At 48.9% G+C, this 27,706-nt stretch overlaps 1 protein-coding gene across 2 annotated transcripts in view; it reads right to left on the minus strand.

The window, feature by feature from the left end:
- Positions 1–27,706, minus strand: part of RASSF5 (Ras association domain family member 5) — a 269,843-nt gene that overhangs the window by 186,660 nt on the left and 55,477 nt on the right. For both annotated transcript variants that reach the window (XM_073670687.1, XM_073670686.1), the window contains one exon: positions 25,038–25,147. In XM_073670687.1, the coding sequence (XP_073526788.1) occupies positions 25,038–25,147 (110 nt within the window). The remainder of the gene's footprint in view (positions 1–25,037; positions 25,148–27,706) is intronic.

Genomic DNA, 27,706 nt, shown 5'->3' on the forward strand with positions numbered 1-27,706 from the left:
CCGGCGTCCTCCTCCCGCTCTGCTGGCAGCGCGCGCTCCTTCCCGGCCACTGTGCTTAGGGCGCGCGCGCGCTCCCTCCCTCTTAAAGGGGCCGCGCGCGCCATCCTAAGGAGTCCCCGGCCAATGGCCGGAGGACTTCACCATATATAAGGCACCTCCTCCAAAATGGAGGTGCCCAAGCAATGTTGTTGCACTGTTCACTACTCTGCTTCAGCCCTCAGGTCCCGTTGCCAGTTACCTGCCAGATTCCTGCCAGTTTGCTGTCTGCTTCCTGCCTGATATTCTGCTTACCTGCCTGCTAGCCTGAGGTCCGACGGTCTGCCTACCGATTCCTGTCAGTCTGTCTAAGGACCAGCTTGCCCGCTCACCTGGGAGCGCTCCTCTGCTACCTGCCTGCTAGCCTGAGGTCCGACGGTCTGCCCTCCAACTCCTGTCAGTCTGTCTATGGACCAGCTTGCCCGCTCACCTGGGAGCGCACATCTGCTACCTGCCTGCTAGCCTACCTGGAGGCTCCGCCGTCACGTGCTGTGACCACCTGCCATTCCAGAGACTCCTGCCCGCTCACCTGGGAGCGCACACCTGCTACCTGCCTGCTAGCCTACCTGGAGGCTCCGCCGTCACGTGCTGTGACCACCTGCCATTCCAGAGACTCTCGCTTGCTCACCTGGGAGCTCACATCTACCATCTGCCTGCTAGCCTACCTGGAGGCTCTGCCATCACAGGTCGTACCTACCCTTTACCCAGAGACTGCCCCGGTCACTTGCCGTGACCTCCTGCCCGTTCATCCAGAGACTGCCCCGGTCACTTGCCGTGATCTCCTGCCTGTTCATCCAGAGACTGCCCCGGTCACTTGCCGTGACCTCCTGCCCGTTCATCCAGAGACTGCCCCGGTCACTTGCCGTGACCTCCAGCCCGTTCACTCAGAGACTGTCCCGGTTACCTGCTGTGACTGCCTGCCCGTCTTCCCTGGTCGCCACCCGCTCCCTTACAAGGACCGCCCCCTTGTATAGTAGCTCAGAGGTTCCGCCTCCCAGACCCGTTACAGAAGGCGGAGGAGGAGCGGCAGACCCGATGGCAGGTCATGGAGCAGCGGAACATGAGAGCCAAGGCCCAGGCTCGCAAGGCCAAACCCGCCGACCGGGATCAGAGAGTGCTAGGCATGGTTGTTAAGTTCAACCTGGACAAGGGCTGGGGTTTTATCCGGGAGCCCAAAAGAGCCCAGGACGTATTTGTGACCCGGAGGGATGTGGAGTCGCACCTTCAGCAAGGTAATCCCGACCGCAACCTATATCCCGGTGACCAAGTCATTTACACCCGGCATCGAGGAGAGAGGGGGTGGTACGCGCTTGATGTATGGAAGGCGAGTGCGGAGGACATGCCCCTGACTTCTGGTGTCGCTGATCCTGGACATCCACAAGCAGCAGCTTCGGCTCCGGCTGCAGCTAAGTACCCAGATCTGCCGTCTAGTGATAGACAATCAGGTGAACTCCCCGGACAGGGAGAAAGAGCTCACTCTCAGCTTTTGCCATGGAAGCAGTCACAAATTCCACTGCAGAAGTGGCAGGAGCCATAAGCTGATGAGTTACAGAGTGAACTAATGTGAATAGTTACCTGGTAGGGTGTTAATATAAAAAGTTATAAACTAAAACGTGTAGTACCTGGTTAAAGAAGAGGACACTGTGGTTGTGGACGTTGAACAGCCCGAACTTTTATTGTATAAAGTTGGCAATTCTTAATGTGCTTCTTGTTGGTTTTATAGGCTATTGAACAAAAATCTGTTTGGCGTGGCCGAACACGTGGTCCAACGAGTGGATCAGCTATGCCCTGCAGCCACGCCCAGGGCCTACGTTGGGGTTTTTAGAACGGGTCCCTCATATTGCACATGAAACAGTGAGATGGACACCCTGATAGGGATCTCACTGCAGCCTACTGAGCTTGTTTGATGTTATTTAAAGTGATCTTATATTTTGTTTTATATACCCGGTAGTTATATATGAAACGTTTAAGAAAAAGTGCCTCCCATAAAGGGAAGAAAAAGTTGTTTATTTACTGTTTTCATCTGCTTAAGCATTCTAAAAATTTTCAATGTCTTAAATTCTTGTTTTCTACTCTGTTCCAGCCCGCGGACGTGCTGTGTTTAACAGGGGGGGAATGTGTTGCCCCTGGGGGTCCAGTTGACACAGAGGTACTGCATCTCAGCCAGAGGTGTGGTACCCCACTCTCAAGTAAGGAGGGAGCACTACCCGGGACCCACTCACATCCAACACCGCATCACTCCATTAGGGAAGGGCGAGATTGCTCCTGAGGGAGAGCACAGACCCGGTCCCTGTCTGGAGGATGGAACTAAGTAGAGGAGGTGGCTGGAGGAAGTAGTTTATGAGAGCACTGAAGGAAGGACTGAAGGTAGAGGGGACCACGTAGACTGACAGTTGGTGACATGGATCACATGACAGGTCGTATAAAAGAAAGGGTAGAAACATCTAGAAGGGTCCTTGGAGCGAGGGTTCAGTAAGTGAGGACCGTGGAGGAGTAGGGTCCAGACTGAGTGGGGGTCCAGTCAGAGGGGCCCAGTAGGAGAGAGAAGACCGGAGCAGTGAGAGGCTCCAGAGACAGAGAAAGGATCCTAGAGGCACGGGAAGTGCGGAGTCCACCCGTGCGCCCGAGTTCACGCCGACCGTGAAGGGATCAGGTCGCAGTAGGTGACCGGCCCCAGACTAGTGGAGGACTGCAAGACTCAGCTAGCAAACCGGAGGTTGCGGTATCTTCAAGTGCCGTAGCCAAAAACCACACACATTCGCTGAAAAGGTGGCCATATCGGACAAAAGGGGACAGAAAGGACGTCGCTCGACAAGGCCCGAGGCCACTGGCTCAGGACACTGTGTGTGAGGCGCAGGGCAGCAGGCTAGAGAGCCAGCACAGAGAGACGACCTGGAAAGGTACACAAGAAGGGGGTCCCGTTCAAGTGCACCCAAGTTATCTGAGAGTTGGCTGGATCACTTCCCGGAGGACACAGGACTCGGTGTGCTGTTATAACCTGCTGGCTGTTGTAACCTGGAACATCATAAGAACTGTGAGTAAATACATGAAGACTGCACCCCACTGTGTCCTTTACTTAATTGCTGCGACACCTGCCTTTCACTGCAACACTAACATCTTAGAACACCTCTTTAAACGCCTTGGGGCCTAGCTCTACCCGTGGAGAGCTGAACCGTCTCTGCTGCGTCACCAACAGCCCCAGTGGATATGAACAGCAGTGGTGGCCACCTATAGCCGCATACCACGGGTGGACTCACAAAACTTTATCCCAAAAATTTTATTTCCCAATTGACTTTTCTTATTGACCGCCCTGGGCCACGGACCGGGACACTGCCACCGTGACTACCCCAAAAAAGAACCGACCGGCTTGGCTACCGGGTACCCCACGGCCCCAGGGGCGCGTCGCATGCTGTTAGGATTTAATGATGAGTACATTAAATTCACTTGTACTGCTAAAAGCCAGGCACGTCTAGTCGAAATGTGACTGCATGTATGCAAATTGCATACTTGCTGTCAGGTGATCGCCCACTTTCACCAGTATCACCAGTTAATCCTGAAAGCGTGCGCACCGCACACTGTCAGAATTCAGAAGACTGCAATCATATAGAGTGATTACATACTTTTAACAGAAGACCGGACAACCCCTTTAACCATTAGTAGCAACTGAGTTCAGGAAATGAAAAGTTCATTATAGCTTTCACTCCATTGCGGTCTGCGGACACCCTTTCACTTTCTGTTTTGTAAAGTAATCCCAAGAAACCAGTAACCTCTTTAAGAGACCAACTAGGCTCTCTCAGATGTCCCTGCTGCCCCATTAGGGATGTCGTTTTTTATATATGACCTACATGTGCACAGTGAAAATGGAGGACTTGCTCATCAGTTATTCAGATTGTTTTTGTCCATGTACTCCTAGCAGTAGGAAATAACAAGGGTAATTCCAAAAAATGACCCTGTGATAAGAACACCCAAAAGTACAGCTAGCTCAATATAGAAAGATGCAGACAGGTATGGATACAGTCTGATGAAGCTTTGTTAGCATATACCAGATATGTCACTATAAACTTCTGATGGGTTTATGAAAACTCCTTCCGCCCCTATTAGATGTATGGAATAGCTTACCACTGGCAGAAGTTTCTGCAACAAATCTCCCTGTGTGAATTAAAATGGTTTAGAAATTCAGCATATGCTAATTACAACGTCTCTCATGTAATGTATTTCATCAAATGTAATAAATGTTCCCAGCCCCCTTAGGAACCAGATTCTGAAACATTTATGAGATGCTGAGTTCTGAGGTTAGAAATCGCTCTAATGCTTCCAATAGCACATTTACACATGGCAGCAGAGAAGCCGCAGAAAGACACATTGTCAGCACTGGAAATAAGCACAGTTAGGGTATGTGCACACAACGTCCTTTTCAGGTGGATTCGCCTGCGGCTTTTAACCTGTTAAATTCCGCTGTCAAGCTCTTACAGCGGCATTTAATGCGTGTCGGCATGGGGGCGCGTCATTCCACGTTCCCATCGGAATACCAGTGACGTGATCGCGGGGCACAGATGGGTTATCATGACAGCCGGGGGTCGGCTGATGACCCCCATGAGTCATTACGATCCTTCTGTGAAAGCCAGCCTCTGGCCGGCGTTCATAGGAGAATGTGATCTTAGCAGTTCTTCTCCACTGCTATGTATAACGCAAGCGATCAGACGATCACAGCTTCCAGTCCCCTAAGGGGACCATTAAATACAATAAAATGTTAAAAGAAAAGTTTATAAAAGTATGAAAAAATTAAAACTAACACAAAAGTTCAAATCACCCACATTTTGCCCCATTAAAAGTAAAATAATTATAAAAAAAACCACACATATTTGGTATTGCTAGTAAAAGTCCAATCTATAAAAATATAAAGCAAATAATCTAAACAGTAAACGGTGTATTGGGGAAAAGAATCAAAAACCCCAGAAGTACATTATTTTGTCCACCGCAACATTGCAATGAAATACAATGAGGTGATCGAAACATTGTTTCTATCTCAAAATATTATCAGTAAAATTGTCAGCTCAGGGTGCAAAAAATAAGGTCTCAAACAGCCCTTATCCTGAAAAATAAAAACATTGCGAGCCTTGGAAAATGGCGTCAAAAGTCAGTTTTACCATAGAGGGAACATGGTAAATAACAAAAAAACAATTGTGGTATTGCACATTTTTTTGCAATTTCACTTGGAATTTCTTTCCTGCTTTTCAGTGCATCACAAGATAAAATTAATGGAGTAACTCAAATTACAACTTGTCCTGCAAAAATCAGGACCTCATACAGCTATGGAAAAATAAAAAAAAGTTATGGCTCTTGAAAGAAGGGGAGGAAAAAGCGAAAACTTCAGGATTCAGAAACCTTAAAGCAGTTAAAAGAAGTGAGTTGCTTATTCTTCAGGTAGTATTCATATTTTACACTATAGAGTAAAAGGCGCCGGTAGTGAAGCTGCTACAAGAGAAGCGGCAAAACCTCCAGCAAAGCCGCTTTAGAAAAATGACCCCACAGTGTTTGTCTCTGCAGCCGTTGACAGGACAGTGAAGTATATGGATACTGCTATGAAAACTCCCTCCTCTGCTGCACCTAGCTAATGCCTTATTGACTTAGTGAGCGCTTTTTGTACATGATCAGTATGGTGGTATTATCACTACCGTATATGTCGATAATATGTGGATATGGTCTGGTGATATTATTCTTCCCTTATATTATAGTATTCATGATAATATTGGTCTTGGAACAGTGTTTTATGTTAATGATCAGTATGGTGGTGCTATTTGGTCACTATGTGGTGGCAATATGTTGCCATGGCGTGGCAGTATTATATTTTCTAGTATAGTGGTATTATTAGTAATATTGGTATACTGAATTTTGTTCAGTAACAGTATGATGATTATACTTATACTAGCTATTGAACCCATTCTACGCCCGGGTGGCGAGCATTTTTATTGGTATATGGTCTCCCATGATGGTATGTTCTGCCCCCATTCTGTCCCCACCATCCTATCCTGGTATGCATGGCACCCCTCACCCTCAATCCTGGTATGCATGGAACCCCTCATCCCCATCCTGATATGCATGGCACACTCTCCCCCAATCCTGGTATGCATGGCACCCCTCATCCCTATCTTGGTGTGCATGGCACCCCTCATCCCCAATCCTGGAATGCATGGCACCCCTCACCCCCAATCCTGGTATGCATGGCACCCCTCACCGCCATTCCTGGTATGCATGGCACCCCTCACCCCCAATCCTGGTATGCATGGCACCCCTCACCCTTAATCCTGGTATGCATGGCACCCCTCATCCACAATCCTGGTATGTGTGGTACCCCTCATATCCAATCCTAGTATGCATGGGCCCCTCACCCCTATCCTGGTATGCATGTCACTCCTCATCCCTATCCTGGTATGCATGGTACCCCTCATCCCTATCCTGGTATGCATGGCCCCTCATCTGAATCCTGATATGCATGGCCCCCCCACATCCCTATCCTGGTATGCATGGCTCCTTCATCTCCAATCCTGGTATGCATGGCACCCCTCATCCCCAATCCTGGTATGCATGGCACCCCTCATCCCCAATCCTGGTAATGCATGGCACCCCTCATCCCCAATACTGGTATGCATGGCACCCCTCATCCCAATTCTGGTATACATAACACCCCATCGCTCATCCTGGTATACATGGCCCCTGTAGCATCGGCGTCTCTGCCTCCTGCCCGGCAGAGACTTCGTCCCCCTTACCGCCGCGGTCCTGTTCCAGCGTCTTCTGGCCTCCCTGCAGCTGCTGCTGGTGCACGCAGCTCCCCCGGCCCTGTGCTTAGAGCGCGCGCGCTCCCGCCCTCTTAAAGGGGCCCTGCGCGCCGTCCTAAAAAGTCCCCGGCCAATGGCCGGAGGACTTCGCCTATAAAAGGCACCTCCTCCAATATGGAGGCACCCGTGCAAGGCTTGTAGCTTTGTGTGATACTCTGCTTCAGCCCTCAGGTCCCGCTGCTTGCCTGACTACCTGTCCAGCCCGCCAACCAGACTACAAGTCCAGCCCGCCAGCCAGACTACAAGTCCAGCCCGCCAGCCAGACTACAAGTCCAGCCCGCCAGCCAGACTACAAGTCCAGTCCGCCATCCGGACTACTAGTCCAGTCCGTCTGCTTGTCTACTCTCCAGCCCGACAGTCTGCCTACTGCCAGTCAACCAGTCTGTCTATGGGCTCTGCCCGCCTGCTTACCTGGAAGCACCTGCCTGTTACCTGCCGTGCCTGCCAGCCAGCCTACCTGGAGGCTCCTGCCTGTTACCTGCCGTGCCTGCCATCCAGCCTACCTGGAGGCTCCTGCCTGTTACCTTCCATGCCTGCCAGCCCGCTTACCTAGAAGCACCTGCTTGTTACCTGCCGTGCCTACCAGCCAGCCTACCTGGAGGCTCCTGCCTGTTACCTGCCTTGCCTGCCAGTCCGTCTGCCCGGATCACCCGTCAGCCTGCCTGCCGTGCTCATGTGCTATACCGGTCAGTCCCTGCCTTCTGACCCGTGGGAGTCACCTGCTCTCATACAAAGTTGGTCCCCAGAGTAGCACCTGGTCCCTCTGCTCAGTCCCTCCCTGGTCATGGAGTCGATTGAGATGCCATACGACCTTGGTCGGTCCGAGTTGATACCTAGTTACGCCCCTCTGGTCCCTCCTTGCACCGCAGCACAGAGGTTTCACCACCCGGATCCGTAACAGTTTGCACGGGCCATGGAACCCGGTGGCCCCCAGGCCCTTTCGCTTGCTGACCTGTACCAGGAGGTTTCTCGTCAGAGATCCCAACAAGAAACCATCCTGACCTACCTGCGGTCTGTCAACACTCGCCTGGACACGCTGTCTGTACCATCTGTGTCCGCCCAAAGTCGAGTGACACCCGCTCAAACAGCGCCGCTACCTACCCTTACCACGGCATCCAGCCTAGGACCCCGGCTTTCTGCGCCTCCTCGTTTTGGAGGTGACCCCGTCCTATGTCACGGCTTTCTGAACCAGTGCACGCTGCACTTTGAACTTCTGCCACATCAGTTTCCCTCCAACCGGGCCAAGGTGGTGTTTATCATGTCTCACCTCACCGGGGAAGCATTGGCATAACTTAACCCTCTATGGGAAAGAGGGGATTCCCGAGTGTCCGATCTTCCGGCTTTCCTCACTGCCTTCCGTTAGGTCTTCTATGAACCCGGACGAAGGACCTCTACTGTCTCCTCATTGCTCCGTCTCCGCCAAGAGAGTCTCACTGTGGCCCAGTATGCCATACAGTTCCGTACCCTCGCTTCTGAGCTTGCCTGGGACAACGAGGCCCTGGTGTCCACCTTCTGAGAGGGCCTTTCCGGTCGGATTAAGGACGAGTTAGCCGGCCGGGACGTTCCTACCACCCTGGATGACCTGGTGTCACTTGCAACCCGGATTGACATCCGTTTCCTAGAACGTGCTAAGGAGACTACCCAGGAGAGAAGATTTCCTCGTCTTGCTCCTGCTTTCCAGAGACCCTCTTCCCAACCTGCATCACGCCGAGCCGAGGGGAGCTGTTTCTACTGAGGCAGTAAGGAGCACCTGATTCGTTCCTGCCCGGTGAAGACGGGAAACTCCAGTGTCTAGGACCGCTCGGAGAGGTCGTCCTAGGCAAAAGTAAATCCTCTCCGTTCTTGACTTTATCCGTCTCTATTTCCTGTGGAGAGAACCGCTTCTTTGAAACCGCACATCTGGATTCCGGAGCCGCTGGGAATCTCATATCCCAGTCCCTTGTAGAGAAGTATCAGATTCCTACCAAACCTCTGGCCGAACCATTGGCAGTCGCTTCCGTGGATGGAAGACTCCTTCCGGTGACCATCTTGCTCTTCACAGAGGCCGTAACCCTGCAGGTGGGAATGCTGCACTCAGAGAGGACTCCTTCCATGTGCTTTCCGGACTCTCTCACCCCCTTTTGCTAGGTCTACCCTGGCTACAGAAACATGAACCCATTCTGAATTGGCAATCCGGTGAGGTGCTCCATTGGGGGCAGGATTGCCATGAGACCTGCCTGGTTCCGGTTCGCCCGGCTCGACCCCCATCTTCTCCGACTAATTTACCCGGTCTACCGGCACCCTACTGGTCCTGTGCTGATGTCTTCGACAAGAAGGAGGCAGAGACTCTGCCACCCCATAGGCCATATGATTGCCCTATCGACCTGATATCCGGTGCCACTCCACCCCGTGGGCGTATTTACCCGTTGTCGTTGGCCGAAACCCGGGCCATGTCGGAGTACATCGAAGAAAATCTGGCTAGGGGATTCATCCGGAAATCTTCCTCCCCGGCTGGAGCCGGATTCTTCTTCGTTAAAAAGAAAGACGGTTCACTACGTCCATGTATCGATTATAGAGGACTTATCCAAATCACTGTCAAAAACAAATACCCCCTGCCGCTCATCTCTGAGCTGTTCGACTGCCTTAAAGGCGCGAAGATCTTCACCAAGCTCGATCTTCGTGGGGCGTATAACCTGGTCCAGATCCGCCAAGGAGACGAGTGGAAGACGGCATTTAATACCCGGGATGGTCACTATGAATACCGTGTGATGCCCTTCAGTCTCTGTAATGCTCCCGCCATCTTCCAAGAATTAGTTAATGACATCTTCCGTGACCTCATATTCTTGCGTGGTGGTGTACCTGGACGACATCTTGGTCTTCTCTCCAGATCTTCCCTCTCATCGGAGGGATGTTCGTCAGATCCTGCTTAGGCTCAGGCAGAATCACCTATATGCAAAATTTGAGAAATACCTCTTCGAGCAGTCCTCCCTTCCGTTCCTAGGCTATATTATCTCTAAGACAGGTCTACGGATGGACCCCGAGAAGGTCTCTGCCGTCTTAAAGTGTCCCCGTCCGGAGGGGTTGAAGGCGATTCAGCGATTCCTGGCCTTCGCCAACTATTACCGTCTCTTCATCCCACATTTCTCTTCCCGGACTGCTCCCATCTCTGTGCTCACCCGAAAGGGAGCAAATCCTAAGGAATGGCCGGCCGAAGCGGAGGAGGCCTTCCTCTCTTTAAAACAAGCCTTCTCTTCAGCCCCTGTTCTGCACCGTCCGGATAACAACAAACAATTCTTTCTGGAGGTTGATGCTTCCTCTTCCAGAGCCGGAGCGGTGCTCACCCAGAAATCTCCATCCGGGAGAATGGTAACCTGCGGCTTCTTCTCCAAGCTCTTCTCCTCGTCTGAGCGTAACTACTCCATAGGAGACCGAGAACTGCTAGCCATCAAATTGGCGCTGGAGGAGTGGCGTTACCTGCTCGAGGGGACTCTGCACCCGGTGGTCGTCTATACTAACCACAAAAACCTGACTTATCTTCAGAACGCCCAAAGACTCAATGCGCGTCAGGCCCGGTGGTCTTTGTTCTTCGCCCGCTTTAACTTTACCCTACATTACCGCCCGGCGGACAAGAACGTTAAAGCTGACGCCTTGTCCCGATCCTTCCTGTCTTCTGATCAAGAGGAGGAGCCTAAGCATATCATCGATTCCTCTAAAGTGATGAATGTGGCCCCCTTGGATCTGTCTCGTCTCCCACCCGGTAAGACATTTGTAGCGGTTCCAGAACGTAAGAAGGTTCTTCACTGGGGTCATTCATCTAAACTAGCCGGCCATGCTGGCCAGAAGAAGACCTTCCTGCTCATTACCCGGCATTACTGGTGGCCTACCCTGCGCCAGGATGTGGTAGACTTCGTCACGGCCTGTTCGTCCTGTGCCCGCAATAAGGTTCCCAGACATCTTCCTGCTGGCCGTCTCCTGCCTCTTCTCGTACCTGCTGCCCCGTGGCAACACATTGCTATGGACTTTATTACGGATCTCCCTGTTTCTGCCGGTTGTACGATCATTTGGATGGTCGCTGACCGCTTCTCTAAAATGGCCCACTTCATTCCTCTGCCTGGTCTCCCGTCTGCATCTGTGCTGGCTAAGGACTTCATCCATCATATCTTTCGTCTCCACGGCCTACCCCTCCACATTGTGTCTGATCGAGGGGTACGTGTAAGCTGCTGGATGTCAACCTGGATTTCTCCTCCGCTTACCATCCGCAGTCCAATGGCCAAGAGGAGCGTATCAACCAGATCCTTACCAGCTACCTCCGGCACTTCGTCAACGCTCACTGTGGCGCCCCTGGGGGTTCAGTCGCCACAGAGGTACTGCACCTCACCCAGAGGTGTGGTATCTCCTTCTCTCAGGTAAGGAGGGAGTGCTGCCTGGAACCCCAACACCTGCATCCAACACTACACTGCTCCAGGCAGGCTGGAAGGGCAAGATGCAATGCTTTTTCCTGCTGAGCCCTGTCCCTGGCTGGAGTGGGGGGAACCAAAGGTAGGGGGAACCAGTAGTGGGTGTGGGTGGAGGAAGCAGTTTAGTGGAGCACCATGGTAGCAGATATATAATGGGAGGCCATCTTAGGGTGGCAGTTCAGACAGTAGTGAAAGGACAGTTCAGAAGAACAGTCTGGGAGCAGAGTCTCAGTAGGAGCTCTGCTCCAAAACTAGGGCCCAGTGTTAGAGGCCCAGGAGGGGAGCAGGGAGTAGGCTCCGTTCTAAGAAGGGATCCTAGGGGGTATGGTGCATGCAGGAAGACACCCGTACGCCCCGAATCTGTCAGAAGACAGAGGGATCGTAGGCCGCAAGAAGGGGACTGGCCCCTGGCCCAGTCGTGTACTTCAAGTCCCGGCTGGAAAAACCGGAGGCTTCTGGCTTATATAGCCAGTTGCCGAAGCCGCATTCTAATCCCCGTGAGGGTCAAGCAGGTCTGTGAACTCCGACAGACAGGAGGGACTTCAGAGCACCCGAGCGAGATTGAGAGTGGGCAGCGCAGGGCAGGAGGGAGAAAGACCCAGCGTGAAGTCGGTCTAGCTAGGAACACGAGAAAGTGTGGCTCTGTCAGGTACTCCTAATCTGCCTGAGGAAGAACTGAACTCCTGCCTGGTGAACGCAGCACGATACGGGAGGCTGTAAGCTGACAGTGCACCCTGAGGAACTAAAGAACTGTGAGTAAAGACTCGGATGACTGCACCGCACCGCCTCTGTCCATTATTTTGTCTGCGCCATCTTTCCCCCTGCACTACAACGCCCAGCGCAACCTTCACTGCCTTACACTGCCCTGGAGCAAGCTCTACCTGTGGAGAGCCACACCATCCCTGCTGCCGTAACACCAGCTCCAGAGGATTGCTCCGCAGCGGCGGCTCCCTTTAGCCGCATTCCACAGGTGGCGTCACGAACACTTACTATAAATCCCCTAATAATATCCCCTTTTTGCACTGACCGCCCTGGGTCTCAGACCGGGCCAGCCACCGTGATATTCCCCAGACCAGCATCCATAGGCCCGGCTGCCGAGTACCCCACGGCCCTGGGGGCGCGTCACTCACCATACCGATTGGGTGGAGCTCCTACCTTGGGCTGCATTCTCCTACAACAACCATGAGAGCGAATCTTCTTCCAAGTCCCCGTTCTTTGTGGTCTACGGTCAACATCGCCGGATTCCGTTTCCCGTTTCCGCTTCTGTGGACAACCCGGCCGCGGAGTCTCTGGTCAGCGAATTTTCCACTATTTGGGAGGACACTAGATCCGCACTTCTTCAATCCTCCGAGCGGATGAAGAAGCATGCTGATAAGAGGCGTCTGGATCCACCTCAATTCCGTCCGGGAGACAAGGTTTAGCTCTCCTCCAAACATGTTCGTCTCAAAATACCCTCCTATAAGTTGGGTCCACGGTTCATCGGCCCATTTGAAGTCCTCAAGCAAATCAACCCAGTAGCCTACAAGTTAAAACTCCCGGCCACCTTACGGATCCCCAACTCCTTCCACGTATCTCTCCTCAAACCAGTTGTGCTTAATGCTTTTTCCGACAATCCAGGTACCTCCCCAGCTCCGGTCTCCGCTGAGGACGTCTATGAGGTAGAGAGCATTCTGGCCACCAAGAGGGTAAGAGGAAAAAACTTTTTTCTGGTGGATTGGAAGGGGTTTGGCCCAGAGGAGAGAACTTGGGAACCCAGGGAGAACATCCACGCCCCGCTTCTCCTTAAAAAAATTCTTGCTGGCCTGAAAAAGAGGGGGCGTAAAGGGGGGGGTACTGCAGCATCGGCGTCTCTGCCTCCTGCCCGGCAGAGACGCCGTCCCCCTTACCACCGCGGTCCTGCTCCGGCGTCTTCTGGCCTCCCTGCAGCTGCTGCTGGTGCACGGAGCTTCCCTGGCCCTGTGCTTAGGGCGCGCGCGCTTCCGCCCTCTTAAAGGGGCCGTGCGCACCGTCCTAAAAAGTCCCCGGCCAATGGCCGGAGGACTTCCCCTATAAAAGGCACCTTCTCCAATATGGAGGTGCCCGTGCAAGGTTGTAGCTTTGTGTGTGATACTCTGCTTCAGCCCTCAGGTCCCGCTGCTTGCCTGACTACCACCCGCCAGCCAGACTACAAGTCCAGTCCGCCATCCGGACTACTAGTCCAGTCCGTCTGCTTGTCTACTCTCCAGCCCGACAGTCTGCCTACTGCCAGTCCGCCAGTCTGTCTATGGACTCTGCCCGCCTGCTTACCTGGAAGCACCTGCCTGTTACCTGCCGTGCCTGCCAGCCAGCCTACCTGGAGGCTCCTGCCTGTTACCTGCCGTGCCTGCCAGCCTACCTGGAGGCTCCTGCCTGTTACCTGCCATGCCTGCCAGCCCGCTTACCTAGAAGCACCTGCCTGTTACCTGCCGTGCCTACCAGCCAGCCTACCTGGAGGCTCCTGCCTGTTACCTGCCTTGCCTGCCAGTCCGTCTGCCCGGATCACCCGTCAGCCTGCCTGCCGTGCTCATCTGCTATACCGGTCAGTCCCTGCCTTCTGACCCGTGGGAGTCACCTGCTCTCATACAAGGTCGGTCCCCAGAGTAGCACCTCGTCCCTCTGCTCGGTCCCTCCCTGGTCACGGAGTCGATTGAGCCGCCGTACGACCTTGGTCGGTCCGAGTTGATACCTAGTTATGCCGCTCTGGTCCCTCCTTGCACTGCAGCACAGAGGTTCTACCACCAGGATCCGTAACAGCCCCCTCATCCCAAATTTGGTATACATGGCATCACTCATCCCAGTCGTGGTATGCATGGTACCCCTCATCCCTATTCTGGTACGTATGGTACTGTTAGAACCCTCCTGTTTAGTTTTTCCATCTTGTGTTTTGCGGTCACGTGACCATCTGCCTTTATATTCCAGCCCCGCCCTTTTGGCTGTGCTGGACTTCAGTGTTTGACTGTTTCTCTAGCCAGGTGCTTCTGTGTCTTTCTCTGTCAGTTCGTTTGGTCCTTCTGGGACCTCTAGTACTTTTTTGCCTGTTTATCTTTTTTGTTCTGCAACAACTTCTCTGTTTAGGAGATGTCCCATTTTTGTCCCAGTCCTTAGTTCTTTTAGGGACCCCTCCCTTTATGCTATAGGTCTTTGTTCAGACTAGCCGAGGACTAAGGCGGGTCTGTTCGCTAGGAACAGGCAGCCCGCTACATCGTAGGGATTCAGCTTAGTTTTACTGTAGGGACAGTTTTCCCTTATCTTTCCTTAGTACATGTTGCAGATCATAATAGGTACCCCTCATCCTGGTATGCATGTCACCCCATCCCTCATCCTGGTATGCATGGTACCACGCATCCCTATTCTGGTGTGCATGATACCCCCTATCCTGGTATACATGGCACCCCTCTATCCAGTTCTGGTATGTATGGCCTCCTCATCCCAGAAACCTGGTATGCATGGCACTCAATCCCTCATCCTAGTATGCATGGCACCCCTCATCCCTATCCTGGTATGCATGGCACCCCATTCCTTATCCTGGTATGAATGGTACCCCTCATCCATATTCTGGTATGCATGGTGCCCCTCATCTCAATCCTGGTATGTATGGCACCCCTCATCCCCAATCCTGGTATGTATTGTACCCCTCATCCTGGTATGCATGGCACCCCATCCCTCATCCTGGTATGCATGGTGCATGGTACCCCGCATTCCTATCCTGGTATGTATGGTACCTCTCATCCCTATTCCGGTATGCATGGCGCCCCTCACCCCGTAATCCTAGTATGCATGGTCCCCTCACCCCCCAACCTGGTATGCATGGTCCCCTCACCCCCCCTCAATCCTGGTATGCATGGTCCCCTCACCCCCCAATCCTGGTATGTGTGGTATCCCTCACCCCCCAACCTGGTATGCATGGTCCCCTCACCCCCCCTCAATCCTGGTATGCATGGTCCCCTCACCCCACAATTCTGGTATGTATGGTCCCCTCACCCCACAATCCTGGTATGCATGGTCCCCTCACTCCACAATCCTGGTATGTATGGTCCCCTCAATCCCCAATCCTGGTATGTATGGTTCCCTCACCCCCCAATCCTGGTATGTATGGTCCCCTCACCCCCCAATCCTAGTATGCATGGTCCCCTCACCCCCCAATCCTGGTATGCATGGCACCCCAAACCTCCCAATCCTGGTATGCATGGTCCCCTCACCTCCCAATCCTGGTATGTGTGGTACCCCTCATCCTGGTATGCATGGTCCCCTCACCCCACAATCCTGGTATGCATGGTCCCCTCACCCCTCAATCCTGGTATGTATGGTCCCCTCATCCCCCAATCCTGGTATGCTTGGTTCCCCTCATCCCCCAATCCTGGTATGTGTGGCCCCCTCAACCCCCCAATCCTGGTATGTATGGCACCCCTCATCCCCCAATCCTGGTATGCATGGTACCCCTCATCCCCCCAATCCTGGTATGCTTGGTACCCCTCATCCCCCAATCCTGGTATGTGTGGCCCCTTCACCCCCCAATCCTGGTATGTATGGCACCCCTCATCCCTTTCATGCTGCACACATACAAAGAAAAAAATACTTATACTCACCTTTCTTCCCTGTGCTACAGCGCTGCTGTGTCCTGTTCTGCCGGAGGCCGGGGAAGGAGTGTGGCACCGGAGTACGCGCGTGCCCATATCGCGCTGTCCGGCGCCATTTTGCTGAAGACACACTGCACTTTCCAACGCCTCACTCCTGCTCCGGTCTCCAGCGAAGAGAGGCGCCGCAGCAACGCTCCTCCCGGTCAGGTAAGTATGTAAGTATGGCACTGGAGATTGCGGTATGCATTCAGTGTCTACGCATACCGCGATCTCCGGCGCCATACACACTCCTCTTACCTGTAACGGCTCGATGCATGCTTCTGTCTGGAGCCAGACTGCGCAGGCGTGTCACTCTTGCGCAGTCTATAAAGGCTTCAGACAGAGACACGCATCTCCCATTATATTATAGATAGTGGCATTATTTGGTGACTGATTATTTGATGACTTACTCTCCAATAACCCACAATTGCAAGTACATATCAACACACAGCAAGTGAGTCTGATGTGTTTTCAAATGCCAGGACTAAAAATTACAGACCGTTTGGTCAATGTGTCTTTTCTTACCATCAGTGTTTGGTCAGTGTGTCTTTTCTTACCATCAGTGTTTGGTCAGTGTGTCTTTTCTTACCATCAGTGTTTGGTCAGTGTGTCTTTTCTTACCATCAGTGTTTGGTCAGTGTGTGTTTTCTTACCATCAGGGTTTCGTTAGTGTGTCTTTTCTTACCATCAGTGTTTCGTCAGTGTGTCAGTTCTTACTATCAGTGTTTGGTCAGTGTGCCAATTTTTACCATCAGTGTTTGGTCCGTGGGTCAGTTCTTACCATCAGTGTTTGGTCCGTGGGTCAGTTCTTACCATCAGTGTTTGGTAAGTGTGTCATTTCTTACCATCAGTGTTTGGTCAGTGTGTCAGTTCTTACTATCAGTGTTTGGTCAGTGTGCCAATTTTTACCATCAGTGTTTGGTCCGTGGGTCAGTTCTTACCATCAGTGTTTGGTCCGTGGGTCAGTTCTTACCATCAGTGTTTGGTAAGTGTGTCATTTCTTACCATCAGTGTTTGGTCCGTGGGTCAGTTCTTACCATCAGTGTTTGGTCCGTGGGTCAGTTCTTACCATCAGTGTTTGGTAAGTGTGTCATTTCTTACCATCAGTGTTTGGTCAGTGTGTCAGTTTTTACCATGAGTGTTTGGTCCGTGGGTCAGTTCTTACCATAAGTGTTTGGTCGGTATGTCAGCTCTTACCATCAGTGTTTGGTCAGTGTGTCAGTTCTTACTATCAGTGTTTGGTAAGTGTGTCATTTCTTACCATCAGTGTTTGGTCAGTGTGTCATTTCTTACCATCAGTGTTTGGTAAGTGTGTCATTTCTTACCATCAGTGTTTGGTCAGTGTGTCAGTTTTTACCATGAGTGTTTGGTCCGTGGGTCAGTTCTTACCATAAGTGTTTGGTCGGTATGTCAGTTCTTACCATCAGGATTTGGTCAGTGTATCAGTTCTTACCATCAGTGTTTGGTCAGTGTGTCAGTTCTTACCATCAGTGTTTGGTCAGTGTGTCAGTTCTTACCATCAGGATTTGGTCAGTGTATCAGTTCTTACCATCAGTGTTTGGTCAGTGTGTCAGTTTTTACCATGAGTGTTTGGTCCGTGGGTCAGTTCTTACCATAAGTGTTTGGTCGGTATGTCAGCTCTTACCATCAGTGTTTGGTCAATGTGTCAGTTCTTACCATCAGGATTTGGTCAGTGTATCAGTTCTTACCATCAGTGTTTGGTCAGTGTGTCAGTTCTTACCATCAGTGTTTGGTCAGTGTGTCAGTTCTTACCATCAGTGTTTGGTCAGTTTGTCAGTTTTTACCATCAGTGTTTGGTCAGTATGTCAGTTCTTACCATCAGTATTTGGTCAGTGTGTCAGTTCTTACCATCAGTATTTGGTCAGTGTGTCAGTTCTTACCATCAGTATTTGGTCAGTGTGTCAGTTCTTACCATCAGTGTTTGGTCAGTGTGTCAGTTCTTACCATCAGTGTTTGGTCAGTGTGTCAGTTCTTACCATCAGTGTTTGGTCAGTGTGTCAGTTCTTACCAACAGTGTTTGGTCAGTGTGTCAGTTCTTACCATCAGTATTTGGTCAGTGTGTCAGTTCTTACCATCAGTGTTTGGTCAGTGTGTCAGTTCTTACCATCAGTATTTGGTCAGTGTGTCAGTTCTTACCATCAGTATTTGGTCAGTGTGTCAGTTCTTACCATCAGTGTTTGGTCAGTTTGTCAGTTTTTACCATCAGTGTTTGGTCAGTATGTCAGTTCTTACCATCAGTATTTGGTCAGTGTGTCAGTTCTTACCATCAGTATTTGGTCAGTGTGTCAGTTCTTACCATCAGTATTTGGTCAGTGTGTCAGTTCTTACCATCAGTGTTTGGTCAGTGTGTCAGTTCTTACCATCAGTGTTTGGTCAGTGTGTCAGTTCTTACCATCAGTGTTTGGTCAGTGTGTCAGTTCTTACCATCAGTGTTTGGTCAGTGTGTCAGTTCTTACCAACAGTGTATCATCAGTAATTTTCACTGATGATAAAATAATTTGCGAAGCTGATTAGATCAATTACAATGTACATAAATCACGGGCGTCACACTGACTACACATTGATGCCATCTGTGTGCTGTCCGTGACTGTCACTGACCCACAGACTTGTATGGGTAATTTTGATCTGTGACGCAGATCAAAAACGGACATATGGTCCGCAAAAAAAATCACATGTGAACAGCTTCATAGATTATATTAGTTCTATCCATGAAAAACACGGACGTGAGAAACTGATGTCTAAATGAGGCCCAAGTACCCTAATATGTTATAATGTACAAACAGCAGATATAGGAGTTTTTTTTAAATAAAGTTTAAAAGTAAAATGGGGCTACAAAAATAAATAGGAAAGTTGAAAAATATTCTATCTACCTGAACAAATTCAGCACTGAAAGGGTAATGTACAAAAAAGGGATGGCTCTTGGTAACTTCTTGATGTCAAACAGAAGAGGCAACAGAAAAAATGTACCCTGCTACCTAATTATGTAACTCTTTACAAGTGAACCCTACAAGTGTCAAGTTAATGAATAAGAGTCTGTGCTAAATACTTACTCTTTATGATAATTACTGGCACCACTTGGCATTTGAAGATATATTACTAACATGTGAAACTCAGTACAAAATACTGCAATGCTGGAAAAGAAAGAAAATATAGAAACCCCAGTACTTATTAAAGGGAATCTATCACCAGCTTTTTGCTGAAAGCAGGATGATGTAGGGGAAGAAACCCTGATTCCAGTGATGTGTCACTCCCTGGGCTGCTTGTAGTTTTGTGAAAACCACTGTTTTATTGGCTGCAGATCTACCAGTCCTCTGAATGCTGAGCCCTGTATAACCTCGCCCACACCACTGATTGGCAGCTTTCTGTGTGCACTGTGCATAGGCAGAAAGCTGACAGTCACTGATGGGGTGGGATTATACAGATCTCATGAAGACGGAGGACTACATGACAGCAGGTTTACTAGTCTTCTAGTGATAATCTCCTGCTGATAAAACAGTACGCAGCCCAGTAAGTGACACATTGCTGGAATCAGGGTCTTTGTTTCTATATTATGCTGCTGCCAGATTAGGTGGCAAAAACCTGGTGACAGATTCCCTCTAATAAAAAGTGTGCTCCTGAAGCCACAGATACTACGATAATTGCGTATAGAAGTGGATGCTCACTGGAGAGAGATTTGTGGCAGAAACTTCTGTGACTCTCCCATTCATGTAAATGGGTTTGCAGAAATCTATGGACGTGTACCAAAAACAAATCTCATATAAATGTATGGAAATCATTTCCAGACAAAGACATTTCTACAATATATTAAAGTTATTGATCGTGCAATTATGATTAAACACTTCCAAAACCTCAAACTGCCTCATGTATAATACATAAATTCCATCCATAAAGGAATACTGTCAACCCCCCAGAGGATCAGCTCCAGCTCTCGTGGTTTGCATTGTGATTTATTGCCCCTGAGTTCTATATTCTAATTGAACATTAACTTCAGATAATTAAGATAGTGAAACAATCTGGGCAAAATGCATATGTTGGTTATTTGGCATGTTTGATCCTTAGGGGAGTGAGGATATGTGTTCATATATGGTTGATGGGGGGTATAAGTACGATAGAGGAAGAAGAGAGGGCTCAATCCTGGGTGACACCTTTAAACCTATGGAGGACTCCCTTTTCCAGGGGAAATGCATTGTTGGCAGACAAGGGTTGAGGAACTGTCCCAATGATCATGAAAAGGATATGGAAGAGGATAAAAGCACCAGGAGTGACCATTTTGATGTTCGCTGATATGTGCTCTTTTTTATACCGTACTGACTTATAATGGGTGAAAGTTCATTGAGTCATAAAGGTAATCTGCCAGAAGGTTTTGATATGTAATCTGAGAACATCTGATTTAGAGACTGAGACCCTGATTCCAGCATTGTGTCACTTAGTTTACTGGGTGCAGCAGTTGTGATAGAATCATAGTTTTCTCTACTGCAGATCTAGCAGAGCTCAGAATAACCCCACCCACACCACTGATTGGCAGCTTTCTGTGTACACTGTATATTGACAGAAAGCTGCCAATCAAAGGTGGAAGCATGCTGGGACCAAGAGACACCTAGTCGTGCAGTGATAATCTCCAGCTGATAAAACACTGATTGCATTGAAGCAGTGAACACATCCCAGTAAATGACACATTATTTTGTGCCGCAGACTACACAAAATGGCACTGTGGCACATGTAGTGCATGGAAAACAAATTATACATGAATGCTATGGGTTGAATATTTTCTTGAATGATATGTGTCTACTGTATATGCACTGCCTAGAAAAAATGGCATTAAAACATTGTCAGTAACCGTGTGATAGCCATAACCTCCTGTTCCACAAAGCAGCAGCTGTCCACGTTCAGCCACCCACGTATGAAATATCTCGTTCAAAGGTGTATTAATATGACAATAGCCATGGCAACTAGTACATTGCATTAATCGAGATCCTTCTCTTTTTTTAACCTACACATCTGTGTAATGGAGTATGGAAAGATAAAGAACACACTTTGCTAAATGACTGTTGTGTTATCCGCTGTCCGTTATCACCCAATTACTAAGACATATTTCACTTCGGCTTAAATCAATTGCACTCCTGTATTATCGCCATACTCCTGTAAATGAGCATTATGACTTCAGTATATGGCATGTTATAGCCTATTACAGGGAGATAATTCTTACAGTAGTTGCCCATACAATAAAATGGCAATACAAGCCAGACACAGACTAAAAACCACTATATAATCTACATAACCAGCACTGCGCCCTTGTAAAGACATGCTGGATAATTTTGTTTTTCAAATTTGTCTTTTTTTTTGGAAAGAGACACAAGTAGATTCCTCATTACGTAGTTCGCTATCATAAAATGTGATAGCATGATATTCTAGCGAGAGTCTGATCTCTTGGACCCCCATCAATCCGAAGAATAAGGGGCTTTTACCATTTCTCTCCAACAGCAACACTTCCGGCTGTCCACTCGGATGAGAATTGCAGCACAGCCCCTTCAAATGGCAATGTGGCCCCTTCATGCAATGGATCGGGGACTCAACAGTCAGACCCCTACTAATCAGTGTAGCCTAATGATATACCATCACTTAATACTGTTGGGAAACCTTTTTAACAGAAAAAATAATTGTGAGAATAGTTATTTGTAACTTAACACTTTAGATCAGGAATGTCAAACTCAGAACACGTAGAGTGCCAAAATGAAAAACTTGGACAAAGCCGCGGGCCAACTAGTAGACAGGATAATGGGCCCCACATAGTGCTCCATACAGAATAATGGGTCTCACATAGTCCTCCATACAAAATAATGGATCCCACATAGTGCTCCATACAAAATAATGGGCCTCACATAGTTCTCCATACAGTATTATGGGCCCCACATTGTCCTCCATACAGTATTGTGGGCCCCACATGGTCCTCCATACAGTATAATGGGCCCCACATAGTCCTGCATACAGAATAATGGGCCCCACATAGTCCTCCATACAGTATAATGGGCCCCACATAGTCCTCCATACAGTATAATAGGCACCACATAGTACTCCATACAGAATTATGGGCCCCACATAGTCCTCCATACAGAATAATGGGCCCCACATAGTCCTCCATACAGTATAATGGGCCCCACATAGTCCTCCATACAGTATAATAGGCACCACATAGTCCTCCATACAGAATAATGGGCCCCACATAGTCCTCCATACAGAATAATGGGCCCCACATAGTCCTCCATACAGTATAATGGGCCCCACATAGTCCTCTATACAGTATAATGGCCCCACATAGTCCTCCATACAGTATAATAGGCACCACATAGTCCTCCATACAGAATAATGGGCCCCACATAGTCCTCTATACAGTATAATGGGCCCCACATAGTCCTCCATACAGTATAATAGGCACCACATAGTACTCCATACACAATAATGGGCCCCACATAGTCCTCCATACAGAATAATGGGCCCCACATAGTCCTCCATACAGTATAATAGGCACCACATAGTACTCCATACACAATAATGGGCCCCACATAGTCCTCCATACAGAATAATGGGCCCCACATAGTCCTCCATACAGTATAATGGCCCCACATATTCCCCCATACAGTATAATAGGCACCACATAGTACTCCATACACAATAATGGGCCCCACATAGTCCTCCATACAGAATAATGGGCCCCACATAGTCCTCCATACAGTATAATGGCCCCACATATTCCCCCATACAGTATAATAGGCACCACATAGTACTCCATACAGAATAATGGGCCCCACATAGTCCTCCATACAGAATAATGGGCCCCACATAGTCCTCCATACAGTATAATGGGCCCCACATAGTCCTCTATACAGTATAATGGACCCACATAGTCCTCCATACAGTATAATAGGCACCACATAGTCCTCCATACAGAATAATGGGCCACACATAATCCTCCATACAGAATAATGGGCCTCACAAAGTCGTCCATACAGTATAATGGGCCCCACATAGTCCTCCATACAGTATAATGGGCCCCACATAGTCTTCCATACAGAATAATGGGCCCCACATAGTCCTCCATAAATAATAGTGGCCCCACATAGTCCTCCATACAGAATGATCAGCCCCACATAGTCCTCCATACAGTATAATGGGCCCCACATAGTCCTCTATACAGTATAATGGGCCCCACATAATCCTCCATACAGAATGATCAGCCCCACATAGTCCTCCATACAGTATAATGGGCCCCACATAATCCTCCATACAGAATGATCAGCCTCACATAGTCCTCTATACAGTATAATGGGCCCCACATAGTCCTCCATACAGTATAATGGGCCCCACATAGTCCTCCATACAGTATAATGGGTCCACATAGTCCTCCATACAGTATAATGGGTCCACATAGTCCTCCATACAGAATAATGGCCCCACATAGTCCTCCATACAGTATAATGGGCCCCACATAGTCCTCCATACAGAATGATCAGCCTCACATAGTCCTCCATACAGTATAATGGGCCCCATATAGTCCTCCATACAGTATAATGGGTCCACATAGTCCTCCGTACAGAATAATGGCCCCACATAGTCCTCCATACAGTATAATGGGCCCCACATAGTCCTCCATACAGAATGATCAGCCTCACATAGTCCTCTATACAGTATAAAGGGCCCCACATAGTCCGCTATACAGTATAATGGGCCCCACATAGTCCTCCATACAGTATAATGGGGCCCACATAGTCCTCCATACAGTATAATGGGCCCCACATAATCCTCCATACAGAATGATCAGACCCACATAGTCCTACATACAGTATAATGGGCCCCAAATAGTCCTCCATACAGTATAATGGGCCCACATAGTCCTCTATACAGTATAATGGGCCCCACATAGTCCTCTATACAGTATAATGGGCTCCAATTAGTCTTCTATACAGTATAATGGGCCCCACAAAGTCCTCCATACAGAATAATGGGCCCACATAGTCCTCTATACAGTATAATGGGCCACACATAGTCCTCTATACAGTATAATGGGCCCCATATAGTCCTCTATACAGTATAATGGGCCCCACATAGTCTTCCATACAGTAGAATGGGACCCGCATAGTCCTCCATAGCGTATAATGGGACCCGCATAGTCCTCTATACAGTATAATGGGCCCCATATAGTCCTCCATACAGTATAATGGGCCCCACAAAGTCCTCCATACAGAATGATCAGCCTCACATAGTCCTCTATACAGTATAAAGGGCCCCACATAGTCCTCTATACAGGATAATGGGCCCCACATAGTCTTCTATACAGTATAATGGGACCCACATAGTCCTCTATACAGTATAATGGGCCACACATAGTCCTCTATACAGTATAATGGGCCACACATAGTCCTCTATACAGTATAATGAGCTCCACATAGTCTTCTATACAGTATAATGGGCCACACATAGTCCTCTATACAGGATAATGGGCCCCACATAGTCTTCTATACAGTATAATGGGCCCCACATAGTCTTCTATACAGTATAATGGGCCACACATAGTCCTCTATACAGTATAATGGGCCACACATAGTCTTCCATACAGAATAATGGGCTCCACAAAGTGCTCCATACAGAATAGGGGGGTGGTTCTAGTGTCACGGGCTAAATATAATCACCCTGCAGGTCAGATTTGTTGCTTTAAGACGTCTCGAAAATACTTTTAAATGTAAAATGTGAGTGAATTTCTTATGTACACAGTATATTACACAGCACTATGAATACAGAGCAGTGATCCGCTGCATATAAGAGTGCATTGCTTCTAGTCATGGATACAGATGGTGTTGCTAGGAGAAGATGGTAGGAGAACCGGTATTTGGGTGTATACTTAATCTGTGCACTGTGGAGACAGAGGACTACTAGCGATAAAGGGAAACACAGTATTCTGACTTTCTGCACCTGAATAATAAATCTTTCATAGGATTTTCTAAAAATAATACTTGAAAAGCGTAGCTGGAAATAGCAAGTGTATCTGGTAAGAGTGATAAAACATGGAGTAGTAAGGTTACCTTCTGCAGATGGAGGATGAATGTATTCTCTGGAGATTCTGGGTCACTTCCATCGTTTTGCTCTAGATGTATCAGGCTCTGACATTCCCAGTGACGAGATAATTTATAATCTGTGTATAAGGATAAGCGCACGTTATCAAACAGAATTTACAGACTTGCCGTATCTAACTGTACGGAAGCGTCTTATATACAGCACATGGCACTTATGCAGAAAAACAGTAGATCGCGTAGGTTTAATGGCTATTAACACCTGTAACATGCAGAAATGATTTTTACATAGGCCAATAATCAATCTAAATTAGAAAAGTTGCTCTATGTTACAGTCTGCAAACTTCACCTGTCCTTGTTACATGTGGTTCTTGACTGTTTGGCATGAAGTCTGCCCGACCAGTACATCTGTACATACCTCCCATGTACCTGAAACAGGTAGATTCACAGCACGGGCCTCTGCGGAATCTTAAGTAACTGTACAATGCTGGAAGGCGTCCTGGCAATGTTCCTTTAGTTTCCTTGTGGCACATTTAAACTTAATGCTTCACAAAACACATTTGTATTAAGGCATTGTGCTATATTCTTTTTTGTTTTGATATTAATTTGCGTGTGAATTCTCCTTGTCCACCTCCAAGAGTTTGACTTCTGCGCTCTCCTCCTAACTAGACAGATACAGCCTATGTGATTTACCCCTGCAGACTACTCTTCAAAACTCTTAGAAAGCCCAACCTGTATGACTTACCCTCCCTGAAGACTCGATTTCTTCCCCTCTCTCCACACTATCTTATCCACTGGTACAGCTATCTTTTATTACCTGCTGTTTTCTCAACTCAGAGAAAGGAAGGAGGGTGGGCAGACATAACCTACATAGCCAGGAGCAATGTGCTAGAAACTTAATGTCAGAAACGACAGGAAAACCAGCTATGTGAAGGAGATGCAAAGACTTTACAGCAGGAAATTCTAGTAAATTTTAGATTAGGATTATTTATAAATGTGCTTAAAGCTCATCTCTCCACTTAATATGCTTTCCTAGGGCAGTATATTACAGCTACAGGTCCTAGCAGGGGCAGGCTTGCTTAGGGGGCAGAGGAGTATATTGCCTCCTGGGCCGGTTCACTAGCTGTTGTTTAGGGCTGCCCGAACAACTACTGTTTTAGCGTCTGTGGGTCGGCGCTGTGTCTTTAAATGAGTGGGTGTGCCATCCTGGCACTGGCACAAAATTGGAGACAGACATGACCATGCAGTACGCTATGTGCGGCAATGTCTTTTGAATGACATCACTGTCGGCGACATCTCTCTATATCCTGGCCCTCCTCCCCACATCCCTACAATCACTTCCACCTCCTACCCACGATCTATCCCAAACTCTCGTAACCCTTCTAACCTTATACCCATCTGCCCAGTCCCCGCTTCCCCGGTCCCTCTAACAGGAGCTCTATGGAACGCTCTCTCCGTCTGCAACAAACTTTTCCTACATCCATGATCTCTTCATTACTAACAAGCTTTCCTTCCTCGGCATCACTGAAACCTGTCTCACCCCCTCCGACACGGCCTCTCCTGCTGCACTTTCGTATGGTGGATTCCACCTTTCCCACACTACCCGCCCCACCGGCAAGCATGGTGGAGGAATAGGTTTCCTCCCATCGGATAACTGCTCCTTCACCCAAATCCCACTGCCGCCCTCCATTACTCTCCCCTCTTTTGAGGGCATCTACTCCCCCTCCAACCTCCAACTGGCTGTCATTTACTGCCCTCCAGGATCAACCACCACCTTTTTTGACCACTTCACCACCTGGCTACTTCATTTCCTCTCCATTGACATCCCCACTATCCTCATGGGTAACTTCAACATCCCCATTGACTCTTCCCTTTCAGCTGTCTCTAAACTTCTATCCCTCACTTCCTCCTTCGGTCTTACTCAGTGGTCTTCCACAGCCACCCACAAAGACGGCCACACACTGGACCTCATCTTCACCCCCTTCTGTTCCATATCTAACCTCTCTAACTCACCTCTCCCTCTTTCTGACCACAACCTACTTACATTCTCTACCCTCTCCTCTCCAGGGCACCAATTCCCACTTCACAAACTTGCACACCCTCTTAAACACCTTGACCTAACACTCACTCTCTGAATCCCTTCTCCCTCTTACAGACATTAGGTCCTTACATGATGCAGATGTTGCTGCCACTTTATACAACACCACAACAGCTGCAGCTCTCAATTCGGTTGCCCCCCTCACACATACCAAAGCTCACACAATCAACAGACAACCCTGGCACACCAGTCTAACTAAAGAACTGCGACGGGACTCCAGGGTTGCTGAGCGTAGATGGAAAAGGACCCACTCCAATGAGCACTTCATTGCATTCAAACAGTTCACTACTTTCAAGTCCAAACTCACTTGAGCAAAACACACATATTTCTCATCTTTCATATCCTCCCTGTCTCCCTAGCCTGTAAATAGCTATTCAACACCTTCAATTCTCTCCTCCGCCCCCCAGTGCCTCCTCCCTCTCCTCTTATTTCAGCTGAAGACTTTGCCTCATTCTTCAAGCAGAAGATTTACACCATCAGACAAAGCTTTTGCCTAAAGTCTCCACAGTCCCTACCCACACCTACTCAATCCTCCTCCTCCATAACTACCTTCTCCACCATTACGGAAGATCAACTGTCCCCT

Source organism: Phyllobates terribilis, unplaced genomic scaffold (genome assembly GCF_046119375.1).
Source record: "Phyllobates terribilis strain yellow unplaced genomic scaffold, ASM4611937v1 Scaffold_2__4_contigs__length_985480577, whole genome shotgun sequence".
Classification (NCBI taxonomy): domain Eukaryota; kingdom Metazoa; phylum Chordata; class Amphibia; order Anura; family Dendrobatidae; genus Phyllobates; species Phyllobates terribilis.